Source organism: Aquarana catesbeiana, linkage group LG08 (assembly GCF_042186555.1).
Source record: "Aquarana catesbeiana isolate 2022-GZ linkage group LG08, ASM4218655v1, whole genome shotgun sequence".
NCBI classification, from domain to species: domain Eukaryota; kingdom Metazoa; phylum Chordata; class Amphibia; order Anura; family Ranidae; genus Aquarana; species Aquarana catesbeiana.
The window spans coordinates 7,963,516-7,983,851 of NC_133331.1; the positions used below are offsets into that span (position 1 = coordinate 7,963,516).

Sequence of the window (20,336 nt, forward strand, 5' to 3'; positions counted from 1 at the left end):
CCGACTCCTAAGACCCCTTTCACACTGGGGTGCTTTGCAGGCGCTACAGCGCTAAAAATAGCGCCTGCAAAGCGCCCTGAAAGAGCCGCTCCTGTGTCTCGGGGCTCTCACACTGGAGCGGTGCGCTGGCGGGACGCTAAAAAAAGTCCTGCTAGCAGCATCTTTGGAGCGGTATGTGCAATGATCTTAAAGTGGTTGTCGCCCTAAAAAAAATAAAAAATAAAAAATAAAACCGCTCCTTCACCGCTCCTGCCCAGTGAAATCAATGGGGCAGCGCGGCTATACCACCAGCAAAGCGCTTTGCGGGTGGTTCTAACCCTTTCTCGGCTGCTAGCGGGCGAATACCGCTGCAAATACGACGGTAAAGCGCCGCTAAAAATAGCGGCGCTTTACCGCCGACGCCGCCCCCCCCGCCCCAGCGTGAAAGGGGTCTAAGTGACGGTACACCCATCGAGTAATTGGTGAATCTTAACTTGAGACACCAAAAAAAAAAAAAAAAATTATAAAAAATAATAAAAAAACAAAAAAAAAAACACCCAAATCAAAAGAATCTTCCTAAAAAGTAACTCCAAATATTAAAATAAACCTTATATAAAATCTGTGATAATTATTTATCCCTTATGCCCCGTACACACGGTCGGATTTTCCGATGGAAAATGTCCGATCGGAGCGTGTTGTCGGAAATTCCGACCGTGTGTGGGCTCCATCGGACATTTTCCATCGGATTTTCCGACACACAAAGTTGGAGAGCAGGAGATAAAATTTTCCGACAACAAAATCCGTTGTCAGAAATTCCGATCGTGTGTACACAAATCCGACGGACAAAGTGCCACGCATGCTCAGAATAAATAAAGAGATGAAAGCTATTGGCCACTGCCCCGTTTATAGTCGCGACGTACGTGTTTTACGTCACTGCGTTCAGAATGATCGGATTTTCCGACAACTTTGTGTGACCGTGTGTATGCAAGACAAGTTTGAGCCAACATCCGTCGGAAAAAATCCATGGATTTTGTTGTCGGAATGTCCGAACAAAGTCCGACCGTGTGTACGGGGCATTATAGTGTGTGTGGGAGAGAGAAGGAAGAATTTTTGTGCACTTAAGAGAGTAAAAATCTAAAATAAATGTAAAAGGCCTCTAAGGGCCACATTGCCACCAAGAGCCTTATTTAATTGACTAATAACTAAAAAAAAAAAAAAAAAAAAAAAACTTATTTAATATTTCCCTAAAATGTATTGTGCACTTACTAGTGTACAAATCAAGAGAAAATGTAAAAGGCCTCTAAGGGACACATTGTCACCAAGTGCCTTATTTAATTGACTAATATCTAATAGCATTTTTCGCATGCAGTAGAGCCGGAGTTGCGCATTTTTTGTCCCTGTAGACTTTCAAATGAAGATATGGGTAAACAACACGCATTTTTTTCAGGTGCTCCCTTTAAAGTCTATGGGGCCAAAAATCACGCAGTTCTGCCCCAAAGTAGCTCCTGGACTTTTTTTGAGCTTCACATGACAGCTGACAGGCAACCCAACGCTCAGGTGTGAATAGGCCCCTTGAGAATAATGGGACTCCTCATCTTGAGTGTTGTCACTCTTCGGGCGATCAGTCGGGTGTGAATGGCGGCTGATGGAGGACATGATCCTCAGATAAGCCTGGAGGGTTTCTGTGTCCTCTGGAGGCTGAGCTCCGGATCTCGTTACTTTCACACTGATATTCTGTAACATTGTATCTCATGTAATCCAGGTAGGGAAGGAAGGAGAATGTCACATGTTACTAATTGTGCTGATCTCTCGGATTTTACAGAGACCTGAGCAACAACAAGATCAGCTCCCTCTGCAATTCGTCCTTCACCAACATGAGTCAACTCACCACATTGTAAGTTCACGTCTGGTGATATATATTTATTTATTTTGATTTATTTCAGGTACTTATAAGGCGCCTGTAATTGTGGAAGTTACTGCGCTAACTTAAAATAAGAAAAAGAAAAAAGCTGCTACATAAACAATGTGACAAACATCAGAAATGTGGATGGTGGATAGTGTAGCGCTAACAGGTAAACACATATATCAATATAGAAGTGAAATAGTGCAAAAATCAAATATACAAAAATGACATAAATGGAAATGTGAAAAAGTCCAATAGATGTAAAAAAAGTCTTCAGAAGGGCCGTATGCGTCAACCACCAAATGATGATAAATCAAAGATGGAATAAGCTGGCACTGCCCGGCATGGGAAGCATCAAGGGTGGTGCATCTTCAACCAAAAAGGGAAGTATATCTACTCTTATGCCGCGTACACACGAGCGGAATGTCCGACAGAAAAAGTCAGACGGAAGCTTTTCATCGTATATACCGATCGTGTGTAGGCCTCATCAGACTTTTGTTTTCAAAAATTCTGACGGACCTAGAAATGGAACATGTTCTAAATCTTTCCAACTGACCCAATTCCTATCGGGAAAACCGATCGTCTGTATGCTGGTCCGACGGACCAAAAAAGATGATGCTCTGAAGCAAGTACGAGACGGAAGCTATTGGCTACTCGCTGCTGAACTTCCTTTTTCTAGTCCCGTTGTAAGTGTTGTACGTCACCGCGTTCTGGACGGTCGGACTTTGGTCGGACTGTGGGTTGACCGTGTGTAGGCAGGACTGCTTGAATGGAATTCCATCGGAGTTAGGTCAGAGAAAACGTCTGAGTTTATTATGACGGCTAAACCGGTCGTGTGTACGCGGCATTACCGGAACAGGTGGACTCGAGTGTCAGCGACAACGAGACATAACGGCAAGGGTGCCGAAATCGGCAGATCGATGGAACTCCAAGGGACCCAGGGCCTCCAAACACGACTCCAGGGACATTGTGGGTAACCACCCAACCGAACCTCAGATGGAAGGAACACCAGAGCTGAGCGGTGTATCCAGGTGTGGAAAGACCGTCTGGACCACAAGGGAACTCTCACCAGGATAGTTATGTAAAGAAAAAAATGCTTCCATATGGTGTAGGTCAAAAAAATAGGCTTTTTATTTCTAAAAACCGGCATATAACAATAGGAGTAAAACCTGTGATCACAGAATAAAATTCAGGGCAATGTGGAGAGCAGAAAGCCAAGCCTGACGCGTTTCGTCCCAAAGAACTTCAACTGGGGCATATATCAGAAGACTTTCACATCTATTGGACTTTTTCACATTTCCATTTATGTCATTTTTGTATATTTGATTTCACTTATATATTGATTTATGTGTTTACCTGTTAGCACTATATTATCCACCATCCACTTATATAGCGCCGTCAATTTACACAGTGCTTTACATATCTATTATATATTCACATCAGTCCCTGCCCTCAAGGAGCTTACAATCTAAGGTCCCTAACTCACATTCATACATATACATACTATGGCCAACAGAATCCAATTAACTTACCAGCATGTCTATATAGATCATTACTTGTGTCCCTCCGCTCTTACCTGCAGGAGATGCAAACATTCTAATTGTAAGAAGAGAAGCAGTCAGGACATATATACAGTATATCAGACCATATATATATATATATATATATATATATATATATACACACACACATATACAATCTCTGGCCACTTTATTAGGTACACCTGTTCAATTGCTTGATAACACAAATTGCTAATCAGCCAACCACATGGCAGCAATTCAACGTATCTAGATGTGGAGAAGACGACTTGCTGAATTTCAAACCGAGCATCAGAATGGGGGGAAGAAAGGGGACTGAAGTGACTTTTGAACGTGGCATGGTTGTTGGTGGCAGACGGGCTGGTCTGAGTATTTCTGGGATTTTCACACACAACCATCTTCAGGGTTTACAGAGAATGGTGGGAAAAAGAAAAAATATCCAGTGAGCGGCAGTTGTGTGGCGGAAAATGCCTTGTTGAGGTCAGAGGAGAATGGGCAGACTGGTTCCAGATGATAGAAAGGCGACAGTAACTCAAATAAGCACTCATTACATCCAAGGTATGCAGAATACCATCTCTGAACGCACAACACATCCAACCTTGAAGCAGATGGGCTACAGCAGCAGAAGACCACACCAGGTGCCACTCCTGTCAGCTAAGAACAGGAAACTGAGGCTACAATTGGCACAGGATCACCAAAATTGGACAATAGAAGATTGGAAGAACGTTGCCGGGTCTGATGAGTCTGGATTTCAGCTGCGACATTCAGATGGTGGAGTCAGAATTTGGCGCATGGATCCATCCTGCCTTGTATCACCGGTTCATGCTGGTGGTGGGGGTGTAATGGTCTGAGGGAAATTTTATTGGCACACTTTGGGCCCCTTAGTACCAATTGATCATGGTTTAAACACCACGGCCTACCTGAGTATTGTTGCTGACCATGTCCATCCCTTTATGACTACAGTGTCCCCATCTTCTGATAACTCCTTCCAGCAGGATAATGCACCATGTCACAAAGCTCCAATCATCTCACCACTGGACAATGAGGTCCCTGTACTCCAATGTCCTCCACACTCACCACATCTCATCCAATAGAGCACATTTGGGATGTGGTGGAGATTGGCATCATGGATGTGCAGCCAACAAATCTGCAGCAACTGTGTGATGTTATCATGTCACTATGGAGCAAAATCTCTGAGGAACGTTTCCAACACCTTGTTGTATCGATGAAACCAAGAATGAAGGCCAAACGGGGTCCAACCCACTACTAGCAAGGGGGACCTAATAAAGGGGGTCCAACCCGCTACTAGCAAGGTGGACCTAAAAAAGGGGGTCCAACCTGCTACTAGCAAGGTGGACCTAAAAAAGGGGGTCCAACCCGCTACTAGCAAGGTGGACCTAAAAAAGGGGGTCCAACCCGCTACTAGCAAGGTGGACCTAAAAAAGGGGGTCCAACCTGCTACTAGCAAGGTGGACCTAAAAAAGGGGGTCCAACCCGCTACTAGCAAGGTGGACCTAAAAAAGGGGGTCCAACCCGCTACTAGCAAGGTGGACCTAATAAAATAGCCGGTGAGTGTATATATACCTTTGTGAGTCATCAGATAATCCAAGAAGAAGTCATGACCGGTCTTGGATCACTGTGTCTGGGATAGTGCAGAGCAGCCTGGAGCTTCCTATTCTTTGAAGAACTAGAAATTGTATTGTGTAGAAGATAACAAGGCATGCTGGGACCTATGTATGTATTACAGGTATTTATATAGCAGAACCAGAAGACAAACACCTCCTGTGCACAAGTGTGATAGTCTAGTAACTTGTAACTAAGTTCTTCATGTACAGCTGCTTCTTAACACCGGACAGGGACAGGCCAAGCCTTGCTGCTCTCTCAGGACTGGGGGAGCCCCAAAACCACACTACAAAAACACAAACAAAAGTGGGTGCACCAGCCTAGTGCATTATCACACGCACCAAGTATTAATACCCCACAAATAGATACACTAACAAACCATATGTTAAAAACAGCACATCAAGATAGGCATACGTATCAAGGTTTGCTAATCCCACTCAGCGTACTCCAGGCCTCTGGAGAACCAGGATCCTAGTTGGCTTAAGTGTTTTGAGGGCTATACCCTCTTTCTCAGAGCCCAGGTTTTCGCTCTGAGGAAGAGGGTGTAGCCCTCGAAACACTTAAGCCAACTAGGATCCTGGTTCTCCAGAGGCGTGGAGTACGCTGAGTGGGATGGACGGGGCTGAGTACCTCTCTCGGGTGTCCAATAACACTCAGGAGCGAGCATGCACTCTGCAGAGGGAGGAGCCAGGTGCGCCAGCAGGGGACCCGAGAAGAGGAGGATCTGGGCTGCTCTGTGCAAAACCATTACACAGAGCAGGTAAGTAGGACATATTGGTTATTTTAATTGAAAAAATCCAGCATTTAGAATTACTTTAAGATGAAAAAAAAAACACTTTAAGGCAACCCCCCTTCCCCAGCCCCCTTTAAATACTTGCCTGCACCCCAATTTTGATCCAGCGCTGTGCCCGAAAGTAGCAGTGTAGCTCTCTCTTTCCTCATAGGCTCCTGCTGCTGTCAGTCAAAGTCTGTGAGCAGGGGGGCGGGGCCGAGGTGCACTGTGTGTGTCTATGGACTGGGGAGCTAGCCCATACATTTGCGTTTGCTATGGGGGAAGGCACTGAAGAGGAGGAGCAAAGAGCGCCGGCGGGGGAACGCAGAAGAGGAGGATCAGGGCTGTTCTGTGCAAAACCATTACTAAGAGCAGGTAAGTATAATAAACAAAACAAAACAAAAAAAAAAAAAAAACAGAATATTTACAATCACTTCAAGGGAAATCAAACAAGAATAAAATCACATAAAACTGGGAAAATGACTCCTATGTTGGTGCTTTGATGATTATTTTCCTCTGTGGATACAATTTAGTTTCAATCCTTAAAGAAGAAGCCGTGTTTCTTATTTTGATACAATGTCCTGTCCCACAAGAGGTATAATACATGGAGTACTACAACTCACCGGCCACTTGCTAGTAGCGGGTTGGACCCCCTTTGGCCTTCATTCTTGGTGGCATAGATACAACAAGGTTTTGGAAATGTTCCTCAGAGATTTTGCTCCATAGTGACATGATAACATCACGCAGTTGCTGCAGACTTGTCAGGTGCACATCCATGACGCCGATCTCCCATTCCACCACATCCCAAAGGTGCTCTATTGGATGAGATGTGGTGAGTGTGGAGGCCATTGGAGTACAGGGACCTCATTGTCCAGTGGTGAGATGATTGGAGCTTTGTGACATGGTGCATTATCCTGCTGGAAGGAGCCATCAGAAGATGAGGACACTGTAGTCATAAAGGGATGGACATGGTCACCAACAATACTCAGGTAGGCCGTGGTGATTAAACCATGCTCAATTGGTACTAAGGGTACTTTTTTCTAAATAATGTTTAATATACTTCATGGGTGTTCCTCCTTAAAGAATCCTTGTTTCCAGCCCTTCAGGGTTTCTTTCCCGCTTTCTTCCTGTTTCTGGTTTTTGTTTATTGCTAAGGGGCCCAAAGTGTGCCAAGAAAATATCCCCCCCACCATTGGTGCTCAGTTTGAAGCTGTGGAGCTTGGTGTAAGTGGAGCTTTTTTAAGTGGGAGTTATAAACAAGAGTTATGCCGCGTACACACGGTCGGACTTTTCGTCTACAAAAGTCCAACGGACGCCGACGGACTAAAGCTGGCTGGTAATCCGATCGTGTGTGGGCTTCTCCGGACTTTCAGCAGACTTTTTCAGCCTCAAATCCGACGGACTTTAGATTTGAAACATGCTTCAAATCTTTACGTCGTAACTACGACGGACCCCGAAATCCGCTCGTCTGTGTGCTAGTCCGACGGACAAAAACCCATGCTAGGGCAGCTATTGGCTACTGGCTATGAACTTCCTTATTTTAGTCCGGTGTACGTCATCACGTACGAATCCGTCGGACTTTTGTGTGGTCGTGTGTAGGCAAGTCCGTTCGTTAGAAAGTCTGCTGCAAGTCCGCCGAAAGTCCGCAGGAAGTCTGTCGGACAGGCTGTCGGACTTTTGTAGACGAAAAGTCCGACCGTGTGTACGCGGCATTAGAGTATACAAGTCTTGCTGTCTGTTGGTGTGTGTATTGCTGCTGTCTGCTGGTGTGTGTATTGCTGCTGTCTGTTGGTGTGTGTATTGCTGCTGTCTGTTGGTGTGTGTATTGCTGCTGTCTGTTGGTGTGTGTATTGCTGCTGTCTGTTGGTGTGTGTATTGCTGCTGTCTGTTGGTGTGTGTATTGCTGCTGTCTGTTGGTGTGTGTATTGCTGCTGTCTGTTGGTGTTTGCTGGGTTGCATTTTGGGGACTTTTCCTTTTAGTTTTTATCTTGCCTTTTGCTGTCACTTTTTAAATAGCTTTTCTTTTTTTTTTTTTTTTTTTTTTGTTTCATCAGTCTATCAATTAAGGGTGTGGTTAATTGCTCCCAGGTGACTATTTAACTTGTTGTAGGACTCAGTTGAGCGTGCTCAGTTTGAAGCTGTGGAGCTTGGTGTAAGTGGAGCTTTTTTAAGTGGGAGTTATAAACAAGAGTTTAAAACAGGAGGTTATAACAGGGGTCATAGTACCTGTGTAGTGTGAGTATCTGAGTGTTGTCTGAGTAGTGTGTGTGGATCGTTAGTACTTGTGTATTGTGTACCTGTGTATTGTCTTGAGTATTAGTGCCAGGAAGCTAGTTGTTAGGTAATTTGGACAGGGTAAAATCCTCACTAAATTTAATAGGTACGATGCCCGGCGGGTGTGGAGAGGCGACTCTTTGTACATCTTGCCGCATGTATGCGTTCCTTGATCATCCGATCGAGGGCGAATACTGCTGTGCAAAATGTAAGCACATTGTTTCCCTGGAAGCCCAGGTTCTGAATCTGGGGAAGCAACTGTCAGCACTGAGAAGTCCCTCCATACTAAAGGTGAGCCAGGAACGTACACGGCAGGTGCCGGTAGGGGCCAGCACAGAGGCGGGTGGAGACAAAGAGGTGCAGGCACTAGCAAAGAGTAGATGGGTGACAGTCAGGAGGGGTAGAGGGGGAAGTGCCAGGGAGGCCGATCCAGGACTGGAGCATCCCAATAAGTACGCTCCATTGAGTGACATTGGTGTAACCAGTCAGGGACCAGCACTGCTGGAGATGAGGGACTCTCCTAGCTGCCAGGGGAAGAACTCCTCCAGTGAGAGTGGGGGGACAGCAAAGGGAAAGGAAAGACAGATTCTGGTGGTAGGGGACTCAATTCTTAGAAGGACAGAGAGGGCAATCTGTAACCAAGACCTGAAGCGCCGAACAGTATGTTGTCTACCGGGCGCTCGGGTTCGGCACATCACGGATCTTGTGGACAGATTACTGGCAGGGGCTGGGGAAGACCCGGCTGTCATGGTGCACGTTGGCACCAATGACAAAGTCAGAGGCAGATGGAGTGTCCTAAAGAACGATTTTAGGGACTTAGGAGCTAAATTGAGGAAAAGGACCTCCAAGGTAGTGTTCTCAGGAATACTACCGGTACATCGAGCCACACCAGAGAGGCAGAGGGAGATTAGGGAAGTAAACAAGTGGCTGAAGAGCTGGTGTAGTAAGGAGGGGTTTGGGTTCCTGGAGGACTGGGCCGACTTCTCAGTCGGTAACCGGTACTATAGAAGGGACGGACTGCACCTAAATGAGGAGGGTGCAGATCTGCTGGGAATGAAGATGGCCAAAAAGTTAGAGGGGTTTTTAAACTAGGCAATGGGGGGGGAGGGTCCAGAGACAGTGATAGCCAGCGCGGAAGATATTCCAGAGGGTAGTATTGGGGGCATTAGTGGTAGGTTAACCAAAGCACAAAAACACAAGGTGAGTATAGTAGCAAGTCCAAGTTGCAATCTTGAAACACCCAATACGAGGACAATATGCGACCGGTCTAAACTATGTGGCATGTTCACCAATGCCAGGAGCCTGGCGGACAAGATGGGTGAACTAGAGATACTGTTGTACAAGGAGGATTTGGATTTTGTGGGAATTTCAGAGACCTGGTTCAACAGCTCTCATGATTGGCTGGCAAACATTCAAGGGTATACCCTATACCGCAAGGATAGAGAGGGTAAAAAAGGGGGAGGGGTATGCCTATATATCAAGAATAATGTACAAGTGAATGTGAGAGATGACATCACTGAGGGGGCTAGGGAGGAGGTGGAATCCTTATGGGTAGAGCTCCAAAGGGATGAAGCTAAGGGGAAAATAATACTGGGAGTATGCTATAGGCCCCCTAACCTGAGGGAGGAAGTGGAGACGGATCTCCTATCACAAATTGGATTAGCAGCAAGGATGGGAAGTGTTATCATAATGGGGGATTTTAATTATCCAGACATAGACTGGGCGGAGGGAACCGCGCATTCATTTAAGGCTCGCCAGTTCCTTAATGTCTTGCAGGACAATTTTATGGGTCAGATGGTAGACGCACCAACTAGAAATAAAACATTACTAGATCTACTGATTACCAACAATACAGACCTGATAACAGATGTGGAAATACGGGGCAATTTAGGTAACAGCGATCACAGGTCAATTAGTTTCAGTATAAATCACACAAATAGGAGACATGAAGGGAACACAAAGACACTGAATTTCAAAAGAGCCAACTTCCCTAAACTACAAACCTTGCTAAAAGGCATAAATTGGGATAAAATATTAGGAACAAAGAATACAGAGGAGAGATGGGTTTGCTTTAAGAGCATATTAAACAAGGGCATTAGCCAATGTATCCCATTGGGTAATAAATTTAAAAGAGCGAACAAACATCCTGGATGGCTTAACTCCAATGTAAAAATGCATATAAAAGCAAAGGAGAAGGCCTTCAAAAAATACAAGGTTGAGGGATCATCCATAGCATTCAGAATTTATAAAGAATGCAATAAGAAATGTAAGGGTGCAATTAGGATGGCTAAGATAGAACATGAAAGACACATAGCGGAGGAGAGCAAAAAAAATCCCAAGAAATTCTTTAAGTATGTAAACAGTAAAAAAGGGAGGACAGACCATATTGGCCCCATAAAGAATGAGGAAGGACATCTGGTTACAAAGGATGGGGAGATGGCAGAGGTATTGAATTTATTCTTCTCCTCAGTATTCACGAGTGAATCGGGGGGCTTCAGTAACCAAAACTGCAGTGTTTATCCTCATGACACAACACAGGAAGCACCTACATGGTTAACAGAGGACGGAATTAAAATTAGACTTGAGAAACTTAACATTAATAAATCACCGGGACCAGATGGCTTGCATCCGAGGGTACTTAGGGAACTCAGTCAGGTGATTGCCAGACCGTTGTTCCTAATTTTTACAGACAGTCTATTGACTGGAATGGTGCCAGCTGATTGGAGAAAAGCCAATGTAGCACCAATATTTAAAAAGGGCCCAAAAAACATCCCTGGGAATTACAGACCAGTTAGCCTAACATCAATAGTATGTAAACTCTTGGAGGGGATGATAAGGGACTATATACAAGATTTTAGTAATAAGAATGATATCATTAGCAGTAATCAGCATGGATTCATGAAGAATCGTTCTTGCCAAACCAATCTATTAACCTTCTATGAGGAGGTGAGTTGCCATCTAGATAAAGGAAGGCCTGTAGACGTGGTGTATCTGGATTTTGCAAAAGCATTTGACACAGTTCCCCATAAACGTTTACTGTACAAAATAAGGTGCGTTGGCATGGACCATAGGGTGAGTACATGGATTGAAAACTGGCTACAAGGGCGTGTTCAGAGGGTGGTGATAAATGGGGAGTACTCAGAATGGTCAGGGGTGGGTAGTGGGGTCCCCCAGGGTTCTGTGCTGGGACCAATCCTATTTAATTTGTTCATAAATGACCTGGAGGATGGGATAAACAGTTCCATCTCTGTATTTGCAGATGATACTAAGCTAAGCAGGGCAATAACTTCTCAGCAGGATGTGGAAATCTTGCAAAAAGACCTGAACAAATTAATGGGGTGGGCGACTACATGGCAAATGAGGTTCAATGTAGAAAAATGTAAAATAATGCATTTGGGTGTCAAAAATATGAATGCAATCTATACACTGGGGGGAGAACCTCTGGGGGAATCTAGGATGGAAAAGGACTTGGGGGTCCTAGTGGATGATAGGCTCAGCAATGGCATGCAATGCCAAGCTGCTGCTAATAAAGCAAACAGAATATTGGCATTAAAAGGGGGATCAACTGCAGAGATAAAACGATAATTCTCCCGCTCTACAAGACTCTGGTCCGCCCGCACCTGGAGTATGCTGTCCAGTTCTGGGCACCAGTCCTCAGGAGGGACGTACTGGAAATGGAGCGAGTACAAAGAAGGGCAACAAAGCTAATAAAGGGTCTGGAGGATCTTAGTTATGAGGAAAGGTTGCGAGCTCTGAACTTATTCTCTCTGGAGAAGAGACGCTTGAGAGGGGATATGATTTCAATTTACAAATACCGGACTGGTGACCCCACAATAGGGATAAAACTTTTTCGCAGAAGAGAGTTTAATAAGACTCGTGGCCACTCATTGCAATTAGAGGAAAAGAGGTTTAACCTTAAACTACGTAGAGGGTTCTTTACTGTAAGAGCGGCAAGGATGTGGAATTCCCTTCCACAGGCGGTGGTCTCAGCGGGGAGCATTGATAGCTTCAAGAAACTATTAGATAATCACCTGAATGACCGCAATATACAGGGATATGTAATGTAATACTGACACATAATCACACACATAGGTTGGACTTGATGGACTTGTGTCTTTTTTCAACCTCACCTACTATGTAACTATGTAACTATGTAATTACACCCCCACCACCAGCCTGAACCGGTGATACCCCATCCCCCACACCATTACACCCCCACCACCAGCCTGAACCGATGATATCCCATCCCCCACACCATTACACCCCCACCACCAGCCTGAACCGGTGATACCCATCCCCCACACCATTACACCCCCCACCACCAGCCTGAACCGGTGATACCCCATCCCCCACACCATTACACCCCCACCACCAGCCTGAACCGGTGATATCCCATCCCCCACACCATTACACCCCCACCACCAGCCTGAACCGGTGATACCCCATCCCCCACACCATTACACCCCCACCACCAGCCTGAACCGGTGATATCCCATCCCCCACACCATTACACCCCCACCACCAGCCTGAACCAGTGATATCCCATCCCCCACACCATTACACCCCCACCACCAGCCTGAACCGGTGATATCCCATCCCCCACACCATTACACCCCCACCACCAGCCTGAACCGGTGATACCCCATCCCCCACACCATTACACCCCCACCACCAGCCTGAACCGATGATATCCCATCCCCCACACCATTACACCCCCACCACCAGCCTGAACCGGTGATACCCCATCCCCCACACCATTACACCCCACCACCAGCCTGAACCGGTGATATCCCATCCCCCACACCATTACACCCCCACCACCAGCCTGAACCGGTGATATCCCATCCCCCACACCATTACACCCCCACCACCAGCCTGAACCGGTGATACCCCATCCCCCACACCATTACACCCCCACCACCAGCCTGAACCGGTGATATCCCATCCCCCACACCATTACACCCCCACCACCAGCCTGAACCGGTGATATCCCATCCCCCACACCATTACACCCCCACCACCAGCCTGAACCAGTGATATCCCCTCCCCCACACCATTACACCCCCACCACCAGCCTGAACCGGTGATATCCCATCCCCCACACCATTACACCCCCACCACCAGCCTGAACCGGTGATATCCCATCCCCCACACCATTACACCCCCACCACCAGCCTGAACCGGTGATACCCCATCCCCCACACCATTACACCCCCACCACCAGCCTGAACCGGTGATATCCCATCCCCCACACCATTACACCCCCACCACCAGCCTGAACCGGTGATATCCCATCCCCCACACCATTACACCCCCACCACCAGCCTGAACCAGTGATATCCCCTCCCCCACACCATTACACCCCCACCACCAGCCTGAACCGGTGATATCCCATCCCCCACACCATTACACCCCCACCACCAGCCTGAACCAGTGATATCCCATCCCCCACACCATTACACCCTCACCACCAGCCTGAACCGTTGATATCCCATCCCCCACACCATTACACCCCCACCACCAGCCTGAACCGGTGATATCCCATCCCCCACACCATTACACCCCCACCACCAGCCTGAACCGGTGATATCCCATCCCTCACACCATTACACCCCCACCACCAGCCTGAACCGGTGATACAAGGCAGGATGGATCCATGCGCCAAATTCTGACCCCACCATCTGAATGTCGCAGCTGAAATCCAGACTCATCAGACCAGGCAACATTTTTCCAATCTTCTATTGTCCAATTTTGGTGATCCTGTGCCAATTGTAGCCTCAGTTTCCTGTTCTTAGCTGACAGGAGTGGCACCCGGTGTGGTCTTCTGCTTCTGTGGCCCATCTGCTTCAAGATTGGATGTGTTGTGCGTTCAGAGATGCTATTCTGCATACCTTGGGTGTAACGAGTGGTTATTTGAGTTACTGTCGCCTTTCTATCATCTAGAACCAGTCTGCCCATTCTCCTCTGACCTCAACAAGGCATTTTCCTCCACACAACTGCCGCTCACTGGATATTTTCTCTTTTTCCCACCATTCTCTGTAAACCCCGAGAGATGGTTGTGTGTGAAAATCCCAGAAATACTCAGACCAGCCCGTCGGCCACCAACAACCATGCCACGTTCAAAGTCACTTCAATCCCCTTTCTTCCCCCATTCTGATGCTCGGTTTGAACTTCAGCAAGACGTCTTCACCACGTCTAGATGCCTCAAGACATTGAGTTGCTGCCGTGTGATTGGCTGATTAGCCATTTGTGTCACCGAGCAACTGAACAGGTGTAGCTAATAAAGTGTCCGGTGAGTGTACTTCCCATTTTAACGGCATTATGGCCAGTAGATGGAGCTGATGGTCACAGGAAATACTTATCCGGTATGGTCTTCAGCTCCAACTAGTGGCCGTATATTTTAATCTTTTCCCAAACCCTTCTATATTTCATTAATGAAAAACATTCGACTGGATTGAAAATAATCGACTTCTTTTTTTCTCCCCCTCTCACGTATGGAATGAATGCACATGCAGTGTCACAGCTCTGTGATTTTTTTATTATTTTTTTATTATTACAAACACAGCCAAAGTCCACAACATGAATGAGTTTTGCTTCTAGATTTCTAAAAGAGAACACGTTGTTTGGTTGAGCTCCGTAGGGGAAGTCAGCGGGCTGCGGAAAGTTATTATCTGCTTTGCTTTTATCCCTCCAGGATCCTGAGTTACAATTCTCTGCGCTGTATTCCTCCTCTGGCTTTTGAGGGACTGCGATCCCTGCGGCTCCTGTAAGTATGACATTGCCCGTTTGTTGTGTTGGGTGCCCCTCCCGAGTCCGTGTCGGGCGCCCTCCCCCCCCCCCCCCCCCCCCGTGCCGCCAATGAAATGCTAATACTGATTCTCTGCTCCAGGTCCGTCCACGGGAACGACATCTCCAGCCTGCCGGAAGGAATCTTCTCTGATGTCACCTCGCTGTCTCACCTGTAAGTTCATCTGCAAGGAACGGAACATCTTATTATCTTCGATGTTGGATATATTCTATAACAAGAACCAAGGGGGGGCTCTATCGATGGGAAAGACAGTTGTCGTTAGCGGTTGGAATTTAGTCAAGTTTACTTTAGACCTATCTCGCCAAATTACATGGATATCGAATGCCTAGGGCTGCCCTAAGCATGCCCCCCTGGTATAATGGAAGAAATAGGACTAACTCGGTACCCAAGGATTAGGCCAAAATTAAGAGAACATGATTAAAACTGGTTTATACAAAAAAAACAGTATACAGTTGAAGATAACAACCGTGCATAGTTTATACAGAAGGGCTGCTCCCCGTAGGGCAAATGATACCAGAGGCAATCTATGGGGCTTTGACTTGGCTGTGATCAATTCCTTTTGGAACTTAACCCAGTCTTGGTCTACAAGCAACAAACATAATGCCTGTAAGATTTCCATATTGATGTGACGATACTACCATTTGCCCTCTGTCTCTGACCCCCCCCCCCCCCGGGTTGCTACTCTTAATACTTTGATACATTAGAAATCAACGCCTTCAAGTGTCTCCAGTGTCCACCATGGGGGGGTCTACCTTCGGGTGACTCTAAGGTGCTGCTCTGAGTTCTCTTGGTTTCCACTGAGGATAATGATTGACTCCTCCTGAGGAAGCGGCTGAAGTCGCGAAACATGTAGAGGATGGTGTCAAGGTCTACATTTTCAGCTCCCCGTATTATCCATGGGGTTCGTCAACTTCTTTGAAACCTTCTGTATGAACTATGCATGGTTGTAATCTTGGGTTGGACGGTGGTAGGGCTACCTGTTTATATGGAAAATGATCTGAGGATTGATAACGTTTTTTGCAGACTACAGGGAGATTTCACCTTGGGAAGTAACATTATAGAGAAGAAAGGAAGTAAAGTGTGAGCCAGTAGTAGAGGGCATGGCTAAAGAGGAAGAGGAGAGACGAGGGGTAAAGAAGAGAGGGTTGGGGGGGTGACAAGATATGGGGGTCCAGTTGCCAACATGGTATAAGTGACCTTTATGGCTGAAGAGTTGCTCACGTTATAAGATGCTGGCAAAGTAAATTGCTGTATGGTGAGGTGAGAGTATGAGTTGGGGGTCTCTGTGTGGTGTCCACCAATTATTGGATGGGACAGCGGTGGGGCTACCTGCTTGTCCAGAAAATGATTGTATGTATTCTTTAAGGTGATTTTGGGGGTCTGTTAGTCCCTCAGTTTCTGCCCTGCCCCTTTATGGTTGCAGATTCGCTCATGTTCTAAGATGCAGGCAAAATGAACTTGTATATGCAGAGGTGAAGCTATGAGTTGCATTCGATGTGTGGTGTCCACCAATTATTTAGTACGACTGGCGGCAGGGCTACCTGCTTCTCCAGAACATGATTTAAGCATTTATAAAGTTCGCCAGCATGGTATGAGTGACTTTTATGGCTGCAGAGCCACTCATGTTATCAGATGGGGACAAAATGAACTGGGTGGCGAGGTGAGGACACAAGTCCGATTCTATTGGTGGTGTCCACCAACTATTGGGTTGGACGACGGTGGGGCTACCCACTTCTACAGAAAATGGTTTGAGGACTGATAATGTTTTTTGCAGACTACAATCTCACCTTGAGAGCAACATTATAGAGAAGAGAGAAAGGAAAGTGTAAACCACTAGGAGAGGGCAAAGGTAAAGAGGAAAAGGAGAGACAAGGGGTAAAGAAGAGAGGGTAGGGGGTGACAGGACATTGGGGTCCAATTGCCATCATGGTATAAGTGACTTGTATGGTTGCAGAATCGCTCATGTTCTAAGAAGCGGGAAAAGTGATTTTTTTTTTTTTTTTTTGGCGAGGTGAAGGTATGAGTTACATCCTATATGTGGTGCCCACCAATTATTGGGTAAGACGGAGGTGGGGATACCTGCTTGTCCATAAAATTATTTAAGCATTTATAAGGTTTGCCAGCATGGCATGAGAAACTTTTATGGCTGCAGATTCACTCATGTCATCAGATGGGGACAAAGTGAACTGTGTGGCGAGGTGAGGACACTAGTTGGATTCTATTGGTAGTGTCCACCAACTATTGAGTTGGATGGCGGTGGGGCTACCTGCTTCTACGGAAAATTAAATCAAGCATTTATAAAATTTGCCAGCGTTGACCAGCGTTGATTGACTTTTATGGCTGCAGAATCACTCATGTTATCAGTTGGGGGACAAAGTGAACTGTGTGGTGAGAATATGAGTTGGATTCTATGTGTGGTGTCCACCATATATTGGGTGGGACGGCTTTGGAACTACCTGCTTGTCCAGAACATGATTATATGTATTCTTTAAGGAGATGTCGGGGGTCTATTAGTCCCCCAATTTCTGCCCTGCCCCTATATGGTTGCAGAATCGCTCATGTTGTAAGATGCAGGCAAAGTGAACTGCTGTATGCTTAGGTAAAGGTATAAGTTGCATTCGATGTGTGGCGTCCACCAATTTTTTGGTAGGATGGCGGTGGGGCTACCTGCTTTTCCAGAAAATGATTTATAAAGTTCACCAGCATGGTATGAGTGGTTTTATGGCTGCGGAATCACTCAGGTTATAAGATGGAGACAAAGTGAACTGCGTGGCGGGGGGCACAAATCAGATCCTATGGGCAGTGCCCAATTATTGGGTTGTATGGCACTGGGGCTACCTGCTTGTACGGGAAATGAATTGGGGATTGATTAACTTTTTGCAGACTTCAGGGATATTTCACGAGAGGGTTGAGGGTGACAAGATGTGGAGGCCCAGTTGCCAGCATGGTACGAGTGACCTTTATGGTTGCAAAATAGCTCATGTTCTAAGATGAGGACAAAGTCAATCTCTGTATGGTGAGGTGAGGGTACGAGTTGGATTCTAAGTGTGGTGTCCACCAACTATTGAGTTGGATGGCGATAGGGCTACCTGCTTGTATGGAAAAGGATTTGAGGATTGATATCGTTTTTTTGCAGATGGATGTTGGGGCCCAGTCGCCAGCATGGTACTGGTGACCTTCATGGTTGCACAATCGCTCATGTTCTAAGATAAGGATGAAGTAAATCACTGTATGGTGAGGTGAGGGCACGAGTTGGATTCTAAGTGTGGTGTTCAACAACTATTGAGTTGGACGACGGTAGGGCTACCTGCTTGTATGGAACATGATTTGAGGATTGGTAAAGTTTTTTGCAGGCCGATGTTGGGGCCCAGTCACCGGCATGGTACGGGTGACCTTTATGGTTGTAGAATAGCTCATGTTCTAAGATGAGGACAAATTAAATCTCTGTATGGTGAGGTGAGGGTAGGAGTAGGATTCTAAGTGTGGTGTCCACCAACTATTAAGTTGGACAGTGGTAGGGCTATCTGCTTGTATGGAAAAGGATTTGAGGATTGATAACGTTTTTTTTGCATGCCGATGTTGGGGCCCAATCGACAGCATGGTACGGGTGACCTTTATGGTTGTAGAATCGCTCATGTTCTAAGATAAGGACAAATTTAATCGCCGTATGGTGAGGTGAGGGTACAAGTAGGATTCTAAGTGTGGTGTTCACCAACTATTGAGTTGGACGACGGTAGGGCTACCTGCTTCTATGGAAAATGATTTGAGGATTGGTAAAGTTTTTTGCATGCCGATGTTGGGGCCCAGTCAACAGCATGGTACAGGTGACCTTTATGGTTGTAGAATCGCTCATGTTCTAAGATGAGGGCAAAGTAAATCACTGTATGGTGAGGTGAGGGTACGAGTTGGATTCTAAGTGTGGTGTTCAACAACTGTTGGACGACGGTAGGGCTACCTGCTTGTATGGAAAATGATTTGAGGATTGCTAAAGTTTTTTTGCAGACGGATGTTGGGGCCCAGTCGCCAGCATGGTACGGGTGACCTTTATGGCTGTAGAATCGCTCATGTTCTAAGATGAGGGCAAAGTAAATCGCCATATGGTGAGGTGAGGGTACGAGTTGGATTCTATGTCCGCTGTCCACCAATTACAGGGTAGGATGGCGGTGGGGCTTGTACAGAAAATAATTTGAGGATTTATAAAGTTATTTGCAGACACCATCTGGAGATTTCGATTTGGGGAGGTACCTTTCCGTAGTTTAAGCACTTTTTATTGGTTTCAGCCCTTAAACAGTTGATAGAACATCAGAGAACGTTTAAAGGCGTATCGCCCACTTCACACGGAGTCTACGGCTGATTCAGGATCATTCACGGGATTAAGGGCCCATTTGTTTCTCTTATTAATGGCAGGGACCGCTGCGGAGATGGAAGTGAACGACGCCCTTTCACCTCCACCTGTTCTGTTTCGCCTTTTTTCTCTGCCTTTGTAGTTTTTGTATTCATTGAGAATGTTTTGTGCTTTGGCTCAAGGGATCGCAGCCGAACCGCTTCTGTCTTTTTTTTTTTTTTTTTTTTTTTTACTCGATCTTTGTTTAATTTGGCGCACGAAAGTAGCTGCTTTCATGCTTAACAAAGACAATTCATCCAACGCCGCGGAGTATCTCCAGGACTTCTTTTCTTTCCAGTGTGATTTATGACGGCTGAGCATACTGTGCCTCACAGCTGTTAAACAAAAGGAAAAATAGCAGCTAAGGAAGCTTTTAGGTGTTTGCAAATGTTAACACTGCCCTGAGCTATTCATTTCCTCCCGCTTGGCTGTTCCAGAGCGCCGCCTGGTGGAGCACTTCTTGTCACAATGCAACGGTCACAGATTGATACAAATTCAGCAACGAGTTTATGTATCTAATATGGTTTTATACTATTAGGCATTGTACAGTGCCTTGAAAAAGTATTCAAACCTCCCACGTTTTTTTTTTTTTTTTTTTTTTTACCAAAAATATGTAGCAGAATACATACAGTGCCTTGAAAAAGTATTCATACCCCTTGAAATTTCCCACATTATGTCATGTTACAATCAAAAAAAGGTAAATGTATTTTATTGAGATTTATGTGATAGACCAACACAAAGTGGCACATCATTGTGAAGTGGAAGGAAAATGATAAATGATAAAAATAAATATGTGAAAAGTGTGAGGGGGGAGGGGCATTTGTATGGCGCCCCCCGGAGTCAATACTTTGTAGAACCCCCTTTCTCTACAAGTCTTTTTGGGGATGTCTCTACCAGCTTTGCACATCTAGAGAGGACATTTCTGCCCATTCTTCTTCTTTGTAAAATATCTCAAGCTCTGTCAGATTGGATGGAGAACGTCTGTGAACAGCAATTTTCAAGTCTTGTCACAGATTCTCAATGGGATTTAGGTCTGGACTGTGACTGGGCCATTC

General features: G+C 45.9%; 1 protein-coding gene across 1 annotated transcript in view; it reads left to right on the forward strand.

Annotated features, from left to right (window-relative positions):
- SLIT1 (slit guidance ligand 1) overlaps positions 1-20,336 on the forward strand; it is a gene marked incomplete at its 5' end in the record, with an annotated part of 182,812 nt that overhangs the window by 90,756 nt on the left and 71,720 nt on the right. Inside the window, 3 exons of the mRNA XM_073595360.1 lie at positions 1,802-1,873; positions 14,784-14,855; positions 14,979-15,050. Of these exons, the coding sequence (XP_073451461.1) occupies positions 1,802-1,873; positions 14,784-14,855; positions 14,979-15,050 (216 nt within the window). The remainder of the gene's footprint in view (positions 1-1,801; positions 1,874-14,783; positions 14,856-14,978; positions 15,051-20,336) is intronic.